Here is a 17,683-nt window from a genome sequence, read left to right as displayed (position 1 = left end):
TAGGGCTTGTGTTCAAGGCCTCTCCTCAGCCTTGTTGCCCTTCTCTGGACATGTTCAAGTGTCTCGATGTCCTTCTTAAACTGAGGGTCCCAGAACTGGACACAGTACTCAAGGTGCGGCCTAACTAATGCAGAGTACAGGGGTACAATGACTTCCCTGCTCCTGCTGGCCACACTATTCCTAATGCAAGCCAGGATGCCATTGGCCCTCTTGGCCACCTGGGCACACTGCTGGCTCATATTCAGGCAGCTGTCGGTCATGCTTTGCCACAAGTCCAGTTGCTCTTACCTTATCCACCAATACTGTAAATCCTGTCATAGTAGATCAATAAATGCTTTTATGAAACTTATATTTCAGTGTGATTAAATGGGCTCTAGGGAGAGAGGGGAACTCCTAAGACATTTTGGTCTTCCCCTTATAGCATCATACATGTTTGAAGTGACCTAGGAATATAATCTCCACCAGCTTCATCCTCAGAAAAGGATCAGCAGTTGAATATGAAGTTGGTTGCTTAGATCTTTGCTTAGTTTGGTCTTGCATTGAGATTGTCCAGCCCATCTAAACAGCCATGTTTCTCAGTTCTTTCTGATTGGAGACTCCCCACTTGAATTTGCGGCCACTGCCCCATTTTTCTGCTGTGCAATGTAATAATGAGCTTGGCTCTGTTGTCTTAGTAAACTCCTTTTTACATACTGGAAGGCTGATCTTAAATGTCCACTAAAGCCTTGTCTGTCCTGTTTAACAAGCCTGACTGTCAGTCCTGCTGCACTCTGTCTTACTTGACCTTATCAACATTTTGGAGCACTAAATATTTTGTTAAAAAAAAAAAAAATCAAAGCAATGAACAACAGCTGCTTCCCTGTCCCAATAAACAACAACAACTGAACTTGCCAAAATCCCCTCCAAACCACTAACAAACCACAGAAACATCTCTCCCCCTCCCCAGAACCCCACAGCCTAAATACCCAAACCAAAACCACGCAGGCACTCAAGGTGGTGTTGAATTTGCATTGCTTAAAGAACCTGAAGAAGAGATCCCTATATTCAATCCAACCTTTCATAAAAAGTTAGGTCTTAAAACTCGGGTAGCCATTCCTTGCAGTGTGGTAGTTGGATATTTTGTCCCACTGTGTCAGTTGTCATGGAATGTTAAGGGCTGGGAGTGACCTCAAAATCTATAGTCCAACCCCTCTACCAGATTACACAGGAACCCATCCAGGAGGGTCTTGAATATCTTCACAGAGGGAGACTCCACAGCGCCCTGGGCAGCCTGTTCCAGTTATCCTAAGGATGTTGCAGTTTTCCATCTAGTTCTGGCTCTAGCTCCTGTTGCATGACTTGAGATACAGTAGCTTGAGTAGACCTCCAGGGTTTGACTATTACGTACTGCCCACCACCTACCCTAAGGGGAGAGAGTAGTTTTTCTGTCTGACTTAGGCATAGATTGTGGTGGCCTTTCAGCCCCTCTGCTTCAAGCCCAACTTTGGCCAAGACTTCTGATGTCATGAATACTGCTTCATCTGGGGCTGTGAAGTCACCATGTGTGCCATACTGTTAGCAGTGCTCCAACTTATTGCCTGTGTGTCTTCAAGGGACTGACCTTGAGAATGAGTCATCCTTGGAGCAGGCAAGGCTCTTTTTCATCAAGAAGAAGCCTACCAGTGTATGAATAGGGAAGCAGCTAGCAGATGATAATGGAACCACCTAAACCCAGCAAATCTGTATATAGGAAAAAACCTTACAGACTGTCACTAGAAGTTGCCAAGAACCAAAGAAGAAACCGTAATAGAAAATCTTGCCTGAAAAAATAAATAACTTGCAATCAAAATGCCACCCCTCACCTCTCCAGCCATACTGGCAAAACTACCTTTACTGCTAACTGCTCTTTATAAGAAGCTCCAAAAAGTATCTTCTGTACAATCCATCTTAGGTGGTTCTCTTTATTGTCCTCTTTGCAAACTGGCTCAGCTGGTGTTCCTCTAATATGGAGTGCCCAATGTTTTTTAATGGAGAATTAGTATTTGCCCTCCTCCCTCCCAGCCCTGTGGTCTTACACAAGAGCAGTGTGAAGATGGCTGTATTGATAGGTGGTTAGTGATTGGAGTGATGATCTGTGTAGAGCCTTTACTAAAGAATCTTCTGACCAGAGTGCCTCTTTACTTTGAGCCCTAGCACAAAGGTCTCGACCTATTTGGGTCTTCATATAGATCGGGTAGCCTTAATGATTATGTCAACCTGATTGTCTTATCAAAAGCCAGGGCTTGATGAGGCTGCAGACAGTATGTTGCTTGTACAGTAAACTGTAGCTGGGCCTAGGCCAGGGCAGTAAGCTCAGTTTTTTCTGTCCCGGGATTCCCTGCACTTCTTTTCTGGGGCTAACAAGGGCAGGAGAGTTTTGGACTTGGTCAGACAGGTAAGTAAAGTTGTGCTGTGTGGGGAGTATCTTCCTTGCAGTGAGGCACTCTCAGGCTGTTGATTGCTGTAAGGTAATGTTCTATATACAATTTTTATTATAGCCTAAGCAGCTTTTTTTTTCTTTTAAAAAAGTGTTTAAGAGACTCAGACTCATCTCCACTTGGTTAGCGTGATCCCTTTAAGAAAGGTGAAGTGTATTTATGGCAGTTTCCATCACTGAACAAATGCAAGTGCACAGATTTGTAAGACACAAACAAGGTCAGAATACTTGACTGAGATAGGCATTCCTGTTATATAAAATTTAAAAAGATTTACAGATGTATGGATTAGATAATTAGGCACCTGACTATTTTTTTAATGAGTATTGCAGCTTAGATTTCTAATTAGCACATACTTCAGTGAGGGGACAAATAGCCAATTGTGCACAAAACTGTTGGATAGAGTGTTTACAAAAGGAAACAGAGCCTTTGATGTAGGAGTTAAAATAGCTCTCGATCTGTTTCAATAAGAAACACTGTTTAGATGTTTGTTACTTTTTTTTGGACATACCAGGTAGTGTACAGAGTCACAAATTTTGTTGTCCCTTTTCTTTGTTGAGTGTATATTGAAGATGAAAATGAAATTTGGGAAAAATTATACATTGAGTATGATCTCTAAATTACAGCATTTATCTTTCCCTAACCTTGAAAAAATCTGAATGCCTTTGAATATATTTACAGAGTCACTGAATGCCAGGGGATGGAAGGTACCTCAAGAGATCATCTAGTCCAACCCCCCCTGCCAGAGCAAGGACCAATTACACCAGATCACACAGGACCACATCCAGGGGGGTCTTGAATATCCCCAGAGAGAGATGAATGAATATGAATATCTCCAGAGAGATATCCAAGAGATACTTCTTGGCCCTATACTGTAAATCTACCTGTCTCGTGGTTCTGTTGTCAAGATTTTCTTTGTGAAATTGAACTACATTTAAGAGATGGAAGGCATTGAAACATTATCTCAGTTGTGCCTTAGTTCTTACCCTGGGCACAAGCATCAGGGCTGCTGCATTTCAGTAGCCATTCCCACAGAAATCACAAGTTTTCCAAACCTATCAATATAAAGGGCCAAAATTGCCAGTTGAAGAACTTGTGGAAGCCTTCTGTGGAGCCTTTGAGTGTGCATTATGGTACATTTCATCCTGAGAAAGCTGTACCTGAAGCTGTCTCTCAGCAGTTTTGCCTGATAGGAGTAATCTTCTGCCATGAAAAATAAAGCTAATAAAAATAGTAGTGAATTTGTTTGTTTGAATAATGGCTTATGTAAAAGGGAAAACAAAGTATAGGAACTGCCCAGTATAATAGTCACAGAACAGCAGGGTCTGGAAGGGACCTCTAGGGATCATCTAGTCCAATCTCCCCCTGCTGAAGTAGGTTCACCCAGGTCAGGCTGCCCAAGACCAGATCCAGGTGGATTTTAATTATCGCCACAACCACTCTGAGCAGCCTTTTCTAGTGCTCTGTCACCCTCCAAGGAAAGAAGTTTTTTCTTAGGTTTGGGTGGGACTCCCTGTATTGTAATTTGTACCTGTTGCCCCTTGTCCTGTCATTGGGTACTACTGAAAACAGCCTGGTCCTCTTGATGCTTGCCTTTTAGATGTAAAATACTGATAAGATTCCCTCTTAGTCTTTTCTAGGCTGAGGTCTCTCAGCCTTTCCTTGTAAGAGAGATGCTCCAATCCTCTAATTATCTGTGTAACCCTCCACTTGACTCTCTCCAGTACTTTCTTGTCTTTCTTGAGCTGAAGAGACCAGAACTGGACAGGATACTCCAGATGTGGTCTCGCTGAGCACAGAGCATGAGACGAGAGTACAAGAGCAGAGAACATGAGGCAGGAGACCCTCCCTTGACCTACTGGCCATACTCTTATGGAATTGAAGAATTCTTAATGCACCCCAGGATACCATTGGCCTTCTTGGCCACAAGAGCACATTGCTGGTTCACTCAATTACACTGTAATGCAGGGAGAAACAATCAGTACATCTGGAGTATGCTCCATGAAGTGAAGTATTGCATCTTCAGGTTGTGTTCAGTGATTGAATTTGTCTGCAATACTATACCTGCAGTTCTTTCATCTAGTTAATGTGCGACTAACTCTGATATTCTTGGGTTTTAAGAGAGCTATGTACCTTAAATAATGGTGAATTTCACCTTTACTTCTGTATAACAAATACTTTATAGTTGCTGGTTGTAAATGTTCCATTGCTTTATTATTTTTACAGAAGAACATACTGACAAAGAAAATTCATATGAATGAGAGTCATAAATGCACAGGGTTTTTTAAAAAATGCACTAAAAGTCACTGTCCTTCAAGATTATTATTTTTTTCTGTTAAGAAAATGAATAAAGGGATGCTCATGAAGAATCAAATGCAAATGGTAAAACGTGAGGTTCTGGATGTGTGTGTTGATTGACGAAGGCTGTCAGACGACTGCAATGAATAAGTGTCCCTTCTTGTGTGTATTTCAGAACGTGACTTTTTAAATGCAGTTTATTCTTTTTGTTTTCATTATTTAAGGGAAGGTTTTAGGTTTTCGTCTCAAGAAGCTGCTTCGAGTTTTGGCGATGATCGTTTACTGATAGAAAAGTTCATTGATAACCCTCGTCACATAGAAATTCAGGTTTGTATTGTTACTACTGCTACTATTAGTTATTGTTTATTAATTTATTCAATACAGTTTGAACTATGATTCTATGAACTTATAAATTAACCAAACTTCAAAACATTTCAAACACTCTACTAAAAAGGCCTAGAGTATTGTGTTTTCCTGTGTCTTAGGCTGTTCCTTGAACTGCATGGCTATCATGCACAATACAGCCTTCCTGTTTTTATTCTCCAGCTGTTCCTTAGCAGGAAGACACTGAACTGTGCTCAGTTTCTTGGGGGAGGGGAAAGGAGGGGGGGAAGTTGTAGGCATCTGTCCTGAGGTCTGGAGCTTGAACTCTGGATCCCAGTTGCAGTGTTTGAGTGCAGCAGAGAATGTAGGAGTTCAAGCACTGCTGTGCTTAACATTTTTCTGACAAGTTCTAGGTGGTTTTGTCAGCATTTTGGATTCTATTCTGAATTATCTAATGCTCCCTGCTCAGGAGGATTTGTATCCCAGTTTTGGTGGATTGTGGTTCAAAGTCAGCTGTATTTTCCTTAACTTCTGGATTGTGACCATTTACATCTTTTATTGGATCTAGTGTTAAGCCAAATACACTAATGTAGAATTAGACTTGTTTGTTTCAGACTCCTTAACAAAAGCATGATTTTAAAATATGTGATGTTTGATCTTATGTAGGCAACTCAATTGGGTTTGTCAATAGCCTTGAAATAATCTTTTCAGTCAAGAAACCTTTATGGAAAATGTCTATTTTCTCAGCAGAAATTGAATTAATTTTTTGTCCAAAATACAAACTCTTACTAAGTTCTGGCATGCTTTCTTTTGCAGTGGGAGCCTGAAGTATTTTGCCAGTAGCTTAATAATGGAATGAAACAACCACAACAATAAATTTGATAACGTGGAATGATTTTGAAGAGGGGAAATACTTTGCGTTTTTCACTCTACCAGACATGTGCCCACAATCCAATGCTTCCTGTGGTTTTTATTTATTGTATGCTCACAGGCTAACCTACTGCGTATGTGAAATAAAGAGCTAGCTGTAAAAGTGAAATTTAAACCCTAATCAGTTCTCTTTCAAAGGGTCATGAAGGGGTACATTGTGAGCATTTAGTTTCAGTGCTGATCGTAGGTTACAAAAAATGTCATATTGCTGTAGCATCTTCCTATATTCCCATGTTATGGCTCATAATATTTGGCTACTTGTGCTTCTGGTTTGTTTTAGTTTTTCATTTTCCATTTTTTGGTATGCAAATCAGTGCACAAAGACCTATTCATTTCAGTGCTTGCAGATCTGGGAGCTTCAGCAGGTAATTACAGACTCTTTGGTGACTAAACTAGGTGAGATTGATTCCTCCATACTTTCATGAGTTGGGGGCAGATTTTACATTGTTCTGATTCCTTCAGGCTTAAAAAAAGGAAGCAGTACTGTATTTAAGAATTTCACGTAGATAAGACAAAGCAGCTTTCCCACTAATGATTTATAGTTTTATTTATAGTAAGGTACACTTAATGTTGTTTTCCTTACACAAACACTTTGATGGTGCCTTTTAACAATATCGTAGCATATAATTTTAACTTAACGTTCTAATCAGCGTTAGGACGTTGACCTTGGTTCATTTTCAAACTGCTAAATATACAAACAATTTGAGACCAGATGTTAAATATTTATTAATTTAGCAATAACTTTGAAATAGAACTTTTTTACATTCTTATATAGTTCCAATGTATTGGTACTTAAAATTGTTATATAAGGGGTTTCCTGTGTCTAGCTATAAAACAATTGCTTTGTAAAACATGAGAAAGGGCGAAAACAATTAACAGGAAAACAGAGTCCAAATAGACTTTATACTTGAACTGATTTGAAGTCTTGTTCTCCTGAAATATCTGATATAAAAGATTGGAGTTTAAAGTAAGAGTACATGGAACCTCTATCTCTTAATTGGCTAAATAACAATCCTACCATTGGAAAAAGAATTTAGCTGAATCATGTATGAGAGGTTTCAATGAATCGTATCTAATTTATCCTATATTGAATTTTGTCATATAGATGTACATGGGACATTGTAATCATCTCATCCCACAAGACTTGATGTTTTCTTTTAGGAATATTTACATATTCAGGGAAAAAAATGTGTAGCTGTCACATGGTTGGTTTTTTTAGTGAGATGTGTCCTGGAATCTCATGTTATTTCAGAGATGACAAATTTCAATGTTCTGTAAATGTCTTTTGAAATACGATGGTCTATGAAGTAAGGATCTTCTTTAGTTTCTGATAATAAGAACAGTGGACCCACAATGAAATTAAAAGGCTAACACTTGATGGTATTTGCCTTATTCTGTTTATAATTATGTTTTCATACTGAATCTTCACACGTCTCCTTGAGCCATATTATCTGACAAGGAAAAAACATTTATTTTAAGATCCAGGTTGCCTAAATTAAGTGGGTTACAAGAAATGTCCTGAAGTGAAAGAAAATATTTATGAGTTAGCTTGAAAATATTTTATTATTTCCTTCAGGAAAGTACAGAGAGAGAGGAGAGAAGCACAGGAGATTTTATTGAAATATTCCAGGACTTTTTGGTTTATTTTGGTGAGACTGAATTCTGTGGAAAGTTACAGGCTTTCTAACAGCGAAACTGAAGTGTTCACAAAGAATCTTCCTACTTGTGATTTTTCCATTGAGTACCATGTTTTGCTCTAGAGGTACTGTTTTAATATAGAAAAGAAATGAAAAAATCCACCAAACCAAAACAATTGCAAAATTTTTAGTCCTCCCAAATGGGTTTCAGTAGAGCTGCATGGTGTTTAGTTCTGCACTAGGTGAGTTAGGACTTGGATAGGAGTTTGCTTCAGATGGTGCTGGCTTTTAAAATTTTTTTGCTTTGTACTGAGTTGTCTCTTACAGAATCTAGCAGTTGGCTGGAGTACCCTGGTGCTGCTATTCCCCGCTAGCCGGGGAAGAGGGTTCTGGGACACTCTGTAGTTTAGGAAATCTCAAAGCCATTGATCTTGTAGAACTCTTTTGGAGGGGCCTTTTTTTTTCCCCGCTGGAAAGCTCCCTAAATCTGTGGGACAACAACAGAATTTCTGAGGGAAAGATAGGTCAGATCCTATAGGGTGCAGAGCACTTTGGACCTGGTGCTGTACAGTGCACATGAGCTGTCTTCATGAGATCAGTGCCTCATTTTCAGTCACATCTACTCAGATTATTCACGCATCAGCAAACATTGGTGTCATAGATGCAGGAATTCATCTTGCTTAGTGCCATACTTGCTCTGTGGTGCTAAAAGGAATAATAAATAATACAGATTCATTGTCACAAATGTGAGTAGATATGGTTGAGTTCACGCAGTTTGAGGAAGATTGTAAGATTGTCTCCTTTTTTTCATCTTGTTGGTTTTTAGTGTAGAACTCTGCTATTAAAGAATGAAGCATGAACATTGGCACAGGTTCCCACAGACAAGAGCAGGAAGATAGATGGAAAAAACTAGATTAGAGGGAATATTTTATAAGGAAGAAAGGGAGCAGGTGTAGTCTGCAATGGAAGAAATTGTTTCAAGAATAAGTACAGAGTATAACATCTTAAGATTGGAAGTAGTCTTTTTGAATCGTCAAATCCAGTATCCTCCTACTGGAAATGGCTGCACTATACAGTCGTTTTCATAAAGGGGTAGAGGTCTTTTTCCTACTTTTCCTTCCAGTTTGAGGTTGCAGAATCAACTGCAAGTTCTATTACACTGAATCTGTGTGTTTTCTGGCATGTAATGTAGGTAATTTGCTCTAGATACTTGACTGTATGTTTAACTCTTACATGACCTGAAGCTGCAGCCACTTGATTTTTAAGAAATTTATCGAGACTGCTGCTTTAATTTCCATTGAAAGTACTGAGAAAGCAGCAAATCTTGCCCTCCTTAGTAAGATGGCAAAGTTTCCAAAAAGAAGGATGCAGTAAGACAGAGATAGCTAAGCTGAGGAAGCTCCATTAGTCATTGTTTCTGAAAACTCTTGTGTGCAATTCAGGAGTAAGATTTGACATACTGTGAGACTTCTCTCTTTTGTTGGCACAAGATATTGCTTAACAATATGCTTCTCAGTAATTTGATTATGCACTACAATTTTAAATGGTTCAAAATACAGTTTGAGTTGTATTTCTGTATTTTGATGTCTAATTTCTGACCTCTCTAATTTTGAAGGTTTTTTTTTTGCTATATATAGGCTTTATATAGAGGCTTTGAAACAAACCTATTCAGACTTTAAAGACTAACTGAATGCTCTTTTTAATGTACATTTAATTTTCTACAACAGCTTTTCCCCCCAACCTTTCTTTCTAGATTTGAAAAACAAAAAAAAAAAAAATTAACCTACTGAGTGCTACATAATAGTATAATTTCAGAAGATGATATGCATACATCTGGTAACAGCAGCCTGCTACTGTTTCAGGTTTTAGCAGATAAACATGGTAATGCCTTGTGGTTGAATGAGAGAGAATGCTCCATCCAAAGGAGAAACCAAAAAGTTGTGGAAGAAGCACCAAGGTATGTATATTAGACTCTTGATGCAGCTTTGTAATTACTGGAAGCACTTTTGACAAGTTGTTGATTTTATTTATTTTGAAAATGCAAGCAAACTTTATTGTATTAAAGGCCACAAAAAAACCCCAATATGTTTAAGTTTGATGCAGTTTTGATAATGTACTTGAGAGTATTTTGATCTTGTTTCATAGTTTCTTTCTGTAAGAAGAAAACAGGTGTTGTGGTATTCATTGTATTCATGATGATGTGCAAAATGGCTGTGGATCTTGTTAACCAAATATATGTGATACTGTGATGGGTTGAGGCAGACCCCCTCCCCATCATGGGCAAAAATAACTCAGACAAACGGATTGCAAAAGTTTAAATGGAAAGCAGTGAATGTTTACAGAAAGCCAGAAACGCAGTGACAAAAGAAATCCCAAAGCAGACCCAGAAACATCCCATCCCCATCTGAGGGTACACCAAAGACCCCTAGGGCTCCTTCTTCTCCCCCTACTGCTAGGCTAGTCTCAGCTGGCCAGATCTGAGACTGCCTATCCCCTTGGATGAGCCTTGGGCCTAGCCAGGCCCATGGCCGGGAGACATCACCCCCAGTTACCGGCTGACGGTGAGGAAGAAAGAGGAAGTGCAAAACCCCTGCACTGGATCTTATAGTGGTGCAGAGAATTATGGTAGGAAATACCTAGTTTCCTGTGTCTGCCCACTGGGCTGGACCTCTGGACACAGGAAACACCTCACGTAGCAGAGGGCACCCAGCCCAAACTGCAACAGATACATTAATGAGAAAGTCATTTCACATATCTGTGATATTTTTCCTTTTCTTTGTTATTCAATTTTGGGATTTAGGAGTAAAACACGGAATTAAGTATTAATTTTATCACAGATGCATGTATTTGACTTTTATGGTAATTGTGAGGGGGCCACATAATATTTGGTTCTATTTTAAATGGAACATGAAGTACTAAATACTCTGGGCCACATTTAGTGGCATTCATGGTAGTGAACGGTAGATACAGATATCCAGTAATTCAAACCCACTAAATGATCTTAATCCCACTGATTTCAAATGGAGCTGAAAGATATTGTTGCTGTGCAAGGTATGAGCTTGCTGTATTTTCTGCTGCATGACAGTCATTTGGAGAACATTTGTAGGGCAGAAGGTAGTTCCAATTTGAGAAAACCAGACATAAGAATATCACTGCCTATGGGAATTCCTAGTGTAACGTGCTCACCAGCTGGGATGGTTTTGCCATTATTTTGTAGCACAGAACTCCGTGATACAACAATTTAGGATGTGTGGAAAAGCACATCATTCAAACGATGTTTATTCAGAGGCAGCACATAAGTCAATGTTGACTTATAATTGTGGGACTGGCTCAGTTTAGGACCTAGATTTTTAAACTAAAATCTGCAAATTTTAAATCAAAGGATGCAAACCCGTAATAAATGCTTAAATAACTCTTGTTGCTTCCTGGTAGTACTTGTGGATTTCTTATAACCTAAGGCTTTCTACATTTCTGTTGTGAAGTGTGAATAAATCATGATACAATGTGTGTGTGCATATGTGTATCCATAAGCACTTAAGAGAGGAAAATCTGTTGCCTCAAGAATACATGTAAGGTGCTGCCTGCCACTACCACTTGCTCATTCTCTGTGCCTGTGGCCATATAAAGGGAGTGATGTCTTTCTCTCTCTACCCAGCTATGGTCAGAATGTTTTCTTTCATCAGAAGTATGAGGCTTTTAACTTTCTTGGGCTTCTCTGTAATTCCCCAAAAGTGTGGACAAGTCAATAGCTTCCAAAATTTGGCATGAAAATTCTTCTTTCTTCTTGTTGGTGAACAGTTTAGACTCTGCCAGACTTTTATTGACAGCTTTGGAAGCCTTATCTGCCTTACGGCCACTTACAGCTGGCTGCAGAATTCGTTTATTTACAAAGGGTTACAAGATTCTTGCAACTAAGCAGGGCACTACCTTCAGTGAGACATCTCAGAGACCACAAAGTTAGGCCTTACTATGAATGCTGTTTAAGTTAGTCACACTGATTAGTGACTCCCTGAAACACTTTTATCTTATGTGACTGGGTGGAGGAAACATGCTGTCCTTCCCCCCCCCCCCCCCTATTTTAAATAGAAGCCTGGGAAATAGGGATGCTGTGGACTAAAATATTTGTCTTTTGTACAATTCAGTGCTTTTGAATCTGGCCTCTTCTCAAGCTTCTTTTGATTTACTTGTGTCCTACAATCGTTTTCTGAAGTGTCTAGTTTAAGAGGTAGTTGAGGGCCTTTTGGCCTTGAGAATAGTCTCTGATTTTCTTGCAGCTAAGCCTGCAGCTGTTCAACTTATCCTTATGAGATCAGTTTGTGTTTGAATCTTCAGTTTTCCTAGGGAAGTTCATTTTCCTGTTAAAAAATTTCTCTTTTTGAGGAGAGAAAGCTCTTTAGTTCACACCCTCATGAGGTTACTTATTCAAAGACGACCTGGTATTTGGTGTGGTCAATACTTCAGTATTACATAGGAAACCAACAAACTTTCCATATAGTCTTTAGCAGAGTTGGTTGTCCTACTGTCTTTTTGGAAGCACAGACCGTAAACCACATTTGATCATCACTGATGTTTTTACTTAGTGCTGGGCAAAGTTAGTGCTATGCCAAATTTCCATTTTCTTTGCTTCCAGCTTCATACCTTTTTGAAAGATACTGTTGGCTTCTCATTTCATCACAGAGGGTGAAATTTAAACCCATCAGTAATGTTTAGTAATCTATTGTTCCTCAGTTCAGTTTGTGCTCTTCCTTTGCCCAGTCTTCTCTATTCAGAATATTTTCCAAGAAAGTTGCTATGAGACAGGGTACTTTGCAAGAAAAAAGAGGAGGATGTGGTTGTATTTTCCTGTCTCCTAGAGCGATTACTAAGGGGTTCTTCCCCATGTGGAGAAACAAGGTCCATAAGCTTATCAGAAAATCTGTTGATCCTTTAGGATCAATCAAAAGTAAAGGGACCAGTGGCATGAAAAAAGTCAACATTAGCTGACTTTGTAGTTGATAACTGGTAATTAAAAGGTGTGCTCTTAAACTTCACTTTGGTGGGAGCAGCTATTCTATCTAACCATGTCAGAAAATGTTGAAGGAATATCCAGATGTTCAGAGGCCCTTGGCTATCTGTACTAAATGATGCCCAAAGTTAAGGTTTTGGAATGCTGTTACGGAGAAGAGTCACACAAAGGCCCTCCTACTCACTGTGATCACCCAGCACTAGACTCTGCTGTAGCAGTCAGAGATTAAACATTTGATCCTCCATGGTATATGGTTTTGAATCATAGAATCATTTGTGTTGGAAAAAGGCACTTAAGATCTTCTAGTCCACCTGTAAGCCTAATCCTGCTAAGTCCCTAAATACCACATATACACACCTTTTAAATATCTCCAGGGATGGTGGCTCGACCACTTCTCTGGGCACCTGTTGCAATGCTTAACAACCCTTTCAGTGAATAAATCCTTCCTAATATCCAATCTGAATCTCCACTGGTGTAACTTGAGGCCATTTGCTTGTCTGTTGCTTGTTACTTGGTAGAAGAGAGCAACACCCACCTCACTACAACCTCCTTTCAAGTAGTTGCAGAGAGCAGTGAGGTATACTTGAGCTCCCTTTTCTCTAGGCTAAACAACCCCAGATCCCCACTCTTCATAGGACATGCTCTAGACCTTTCACTAGCTTTGATGCTCTTTGGACACATTCCAGCATCACAATGTCTTGTAGTGAGGGTCCCAAAACTGAACACAGTATTTGAGGTGCAGTCTCTATCATATCAAATAATGCTGAGCTTCAGGACACTGGGTGTTAAAACATTCTTGTTACATATGCCAGGGAGATGCATAGTTTCCCTATGTTCCATGAACAGGTAGTTGGAGCTCTCCTCAGCTGCTTGGATCCCCACAAGTCCATAGGACTGGATGGGATCCATCCTAGGGTGCTGAGAGAGCTGGCAGATGAGCTGGCTAAGCCACTCTCCATCATTTTTCATCAGTCCTGGCTCACTGGAGCGGTCCCAGAAGACTGGAAGCTGGCCAACATGGTGCCCATCCACAAGAAGGGCCGGTTGGATGAACCAGGGAATTATATGCCTGTCAGCCTGACCTCAGTGCCAGGCAAGATTATGGAACAGGTCATCTTGAGTGCAATCACACATCACTTACAGGATGGCCAAGGGATCAGGCCCAGCCAGCATGGATTTAGGAAGGGCAGGTCCTGCCTGACCAACCTGATCTCCTTCTATGATCAGGTGACCCACCTGGTGAATGTGGGGAAGGCCTGTGGTTGTAGTCTACCTGGACCTCAGCAAGGCCTTTGACACTGTCCCCCCCAGCAAACTCCTGGCCAAGCTGTCAGCCCATGGCTTGGACGGGAGCACAGTGCATTGGGTTAGGAACTGGCTGGAGGGCCGAGCCCAGAGAGTGGTGGTGAATGGTGCCACATCCAGCTGGCAGCCAGTCACTAGTGGTGTGCCCCAAGGATCAGTGCTGGGCCCTGTGCTCTTTAACATCTTTATTGATGATCTGGATGAGGGCATTGAGTCCATCATCAGTAAATTTGCTGACGACACCAAGCTGGGGGCAGGAGTTGATCTGCTGGAGGGTAGAGAGGCTCTGCAGAGAGACCTTGACAGGCTGGACAGACGGGCAGAGTCCAATGGCATGAGATTTAACACATCCAAGTGCCGGGTTCTGCACATTGGCCACAACAACCCCATGCAGTGCTACAGGCTGGGGTCAGAGTGGCTGGAGAGCGGCCAGGTAGAGAGGGACCTGGGGGTACTGGTCGATGGTAGGCTGAACATGAGCCTGCAGTGTGCCCAGGCAGCCAAGAGGGCCAATGGCATCCTGGCCTGCATCAGGAACAGTGTGGCCAGCAGGAGCAGGGAGGTCATTCTGCCCCTGTACATTGCACTGGTTAGGCCACACCTTGAGTAGTGTGTCCAGTTCTGGGCCCCTCAATTTAGGAAAGATACTGACTTGCTGGAACGAGTCCAGAGAAGGGCAATGAAGTTGGTGAGGGGTTTGGAGCACAAGCCCTATGAGGAAAGACTGAGGGAGCTGGGATTGCTCAGCCTGGAGAAGAGGAGGCTCCGGGGTGACCTTATTGCTGTCTACAACTACCTGAAGGGAGGTTGTAGACAGGCAGATGTTGGTCTATTCTCCCAGGCAGGCAGTACCAGAACAAGAGGACAGAGTCTCAGGCTGCACCAGGGGAGGTTTATGTTGGATGTTAGGAAGAAGTTCTATACAGAGAGAGTGATTGCCCATTGGAATGGGCTGCCCGGGAAGGTGGTAGAGTCACCATCATTGGAGGTGTTCAGGCCTTTCCTGGACAGGTAATGATGGAACAGCTCCCTGGCATTGGCTTCATTGCTGTTATGCAAGATCCACATTAACATCACCAGTGAGAAAGTCCTTAGAACTTGCTAGCTGCCTGCTTTATTCTCCTTTTTTTTCCCATACTTCTCTTCAGTGATCTATGTCCTTTGGGTTAAACATTAACATCCAAGATTTTCAGAATAAGGTAATTCTTGGGACAGTATCTCAACAGTTTCCCAGAATTTCCCTGAGTTTAATCTGAAACAGGGAGTAATTTGTTTATTATGTCTTTTTTCCCCCTCCCTATCTGCATACACTCAGAGTTACCTATCCTAGCTTTTAGTTTTGTAATAACTTTTTAAATTGAAAGACATTCTTTCAGTTTGAGTTCAAAGGACAAAAATGTTTCTTTCTCTTTCTACCTGTGACAGATCTAAGAGGCAGGAGATTTAAAAGGGAGGCTATTTTGCCAGTGACTTCATTAGAATGAAAGTTGAACAGTTAAACCATTTTTGCTGTGTTTTTGTAGACTCTGTTGTTAGCTTCTTTCAGGAATATTTCTGTCCTTGGAAGGTGCACAGACAGCAACTTCTTTCACCTTCTCCAAGCATTAAGCCCTCTCTGAAAGATCTCAATATGATACCAGATACTTCAGGATCACATTCCAGATTAGCTGCCAAGGTGCTGCCTGAAGCCACCAACAATTTGAATGAATGTGTATAGACAAGAACTTAGCAGAAACGTATGGTATTGAGCCAGATTCTATGTACTATCTCTCCTTAGAGCTTTGCTCTATATATGTATATCAGACTCTACATTTCCTACCACTCAGTCTAAAAATCCTTGAAGGATTTGAGGTTAAGAGCAACAATGAGCTTGTTCAGTTTGTGGCTGTGTACATGATTTATAGTTGGGCACAGTTTAGTTGGGGGTGGCAAAAATATTTTCACAAGTATTTTAGCATATTTATGCCTACAGTGTGGTAGTACATAGTGGATATCTCAAAGGAGAATGTGGTTGTGGTTGGTGTTTTTTTTTGGTAGGCAAGTAATATTTTAAAACAATCTTTATGCCAGTTTCCTATGAGTAGATAAACTGACCTTGACATGTAGCGAATGAAAAGTACTGTTCTCTCTCAGTGTAGTGGCATTTTCAGAGGAAGAGTAAACATTTTCTCTTATCACCTTATCTGGGAGTGGAGGTGATGGAAGTATGTTGGGAAAAATCTGATGAACTAGAAGAGGGGAGGAAACATCTTGCCCATGTGGTTCATCTCTCTGGCTGTAGAAACAATGACACAAACCAACTGTATTGTCTTTGATCAACTTTACAATAGCTTGAAGAGGGTCTTAGGAATGAAATGTTGAGTTTGATCTTATTTTTTCTTTTTGGCACTTTGATCTTGTGAATCCTTTTTATTTTGCAGCCTTTCTGCTACCTTTGGAGCTATTTGGTAGAAAGAAAAACAGGTGTATGTGTGAGAAAGGGATTTGAAATCAGGTTTAAAACACTGTTTTCAAGTGATACCTAATCAGACTGGAGAAGAGTTATTTTGGTTGTAAAAAGTGCATTGTTAAAGAAGGGGGAAACAATGTATACAAAAGGTAAAGCAGCCAGGGGGAATAGAATAACTTTGGTTAATTAACCTAGCAGGCTGCAGGGATGATCCAGTCATTTTAGTGTATAAAGCTTAACCATCTGGCAGAGATAAAGTTTAGCAGTGTGACACCTCTGTTCCTTTCTTTGGCTACAGCGGGAGGTGAACAGAGAGATCTCAGACCTATGTTTAACAAACACAGGGAAGACACCACTCTAATAAGGGAAGTAATTCTCTTTCCATATGAGAAGTAATAATGATTATTCTAGAGATAGAGTATGAAGCCAATATTGAGAAGGTTCTGTTCTTCATAAGACATTCATTGACTTTTCATCATCAAAACCCTACAGAATCAAAATAAGAGTTACTATTAAACTCTTCTCTATTGCCAGTGCCTATTTTTGCTAGGGACAGCACAGTTTTGCATATCTATGTTTTCCTTCAATCCTAGTGCGGGATCCGATAGCTTTCTTGGGATCTTTCTTTTTCTGGTGATCCTGGTGTTTGCCAAGAAAGAATTTTTTTCATAAATTCTGAAAATGCCTGCCTTACTGTCCATGAGACTCAGCCTATGTGGGCAATGGAAGGATGAAGGTACTAAATAGCACTTTCTACATTAAGAGGAGGATTATGTTGTCTCCCAGTTTGCCCAGATATTGCCTCACTTTTTCTGTCAAGTACGGTTTGTTGTGGCAGATGTCTCTAGCTCTTCTGTGAATTCAGGTGTCACTGAAAAACTCTATAGTAAGTACTGAAAGATCAGTCCTGACTTTGTGCTGGCTTCTGTCTGAGTGCAGTCCTGGGCCCCAGATGGAGCTTCACTGACAGACAGGGCCACTTCAGATACATGCAGGCTCCTGATTGCTCCTTTGCAGAATTAGGAACCACTGTTGAAAACACTTCCAGAAATAAGTAGCTTGTAATTTGGTATTTTAAACAGTAACGTAGAGGTAAGGTGAAAGTGACTTCCTTTTTCTCTTACAAAGGTACTTCTAAATGGTAGGGGAGTTACATGCCTAATTTAAGTTGCCAGAGAAATGTAGTAAGCATATTTGTAAGTTCATATAAGATGGACAGCTACATGTTATCTTTCATTGAAGGGCAGTGTATCAGGGTGAGGAACAACCCTTTTCACAGTTT

At 40.6% G+C, this 17,683-nt stretch overlaps 1 protein-coding gene across 1 annotated transcript in view; it reads left to right on the top strand.

Annotated features, from left to right (window-relative positions):
• Positions 1-17,683, top strand: part of PCCA (propionyl-CoA carboxylase subunit alpha) — a 337,899-nt gene that overhangs the window by 122,222 nt on the left and 197,994 nt on the right. Inside the window, exons 10-11 of the mRNA XM_068163688.1 lie at positions 4,976-5,078; positions 9,505-9,599. Of these exons, the coding sequence (XP_068019789.1) occupies positions 4,976-5,078; positions 9,505-9,599 (198 nt within the window). The remainder of the gene's footprint in view (positions 1-4,975; positions 5,079-9,504; positions 9,600-17,683) is intronic.

Source organism: Melanerpes formicivorus, unplaced genomic scaffold (genome assembly GCF_026170545.1).
Source record: "Melanerpes formicivorus ecotype bairdi unplaced genomic scaffold, bMelFor1.0.p_v2 SCAF_1, whole genome shotgun sequence".
Lineage (NCBI taxonomy): Eukaryota > Metazoa > Chordata > Aves > Piciformes > Picidae > Melanerpes > Melanerpes formicivorus.
Note: the sequence above shows the minus strand (reverse complement) of the source record. Positions and strands in the feature narration are given on the sequence as shown.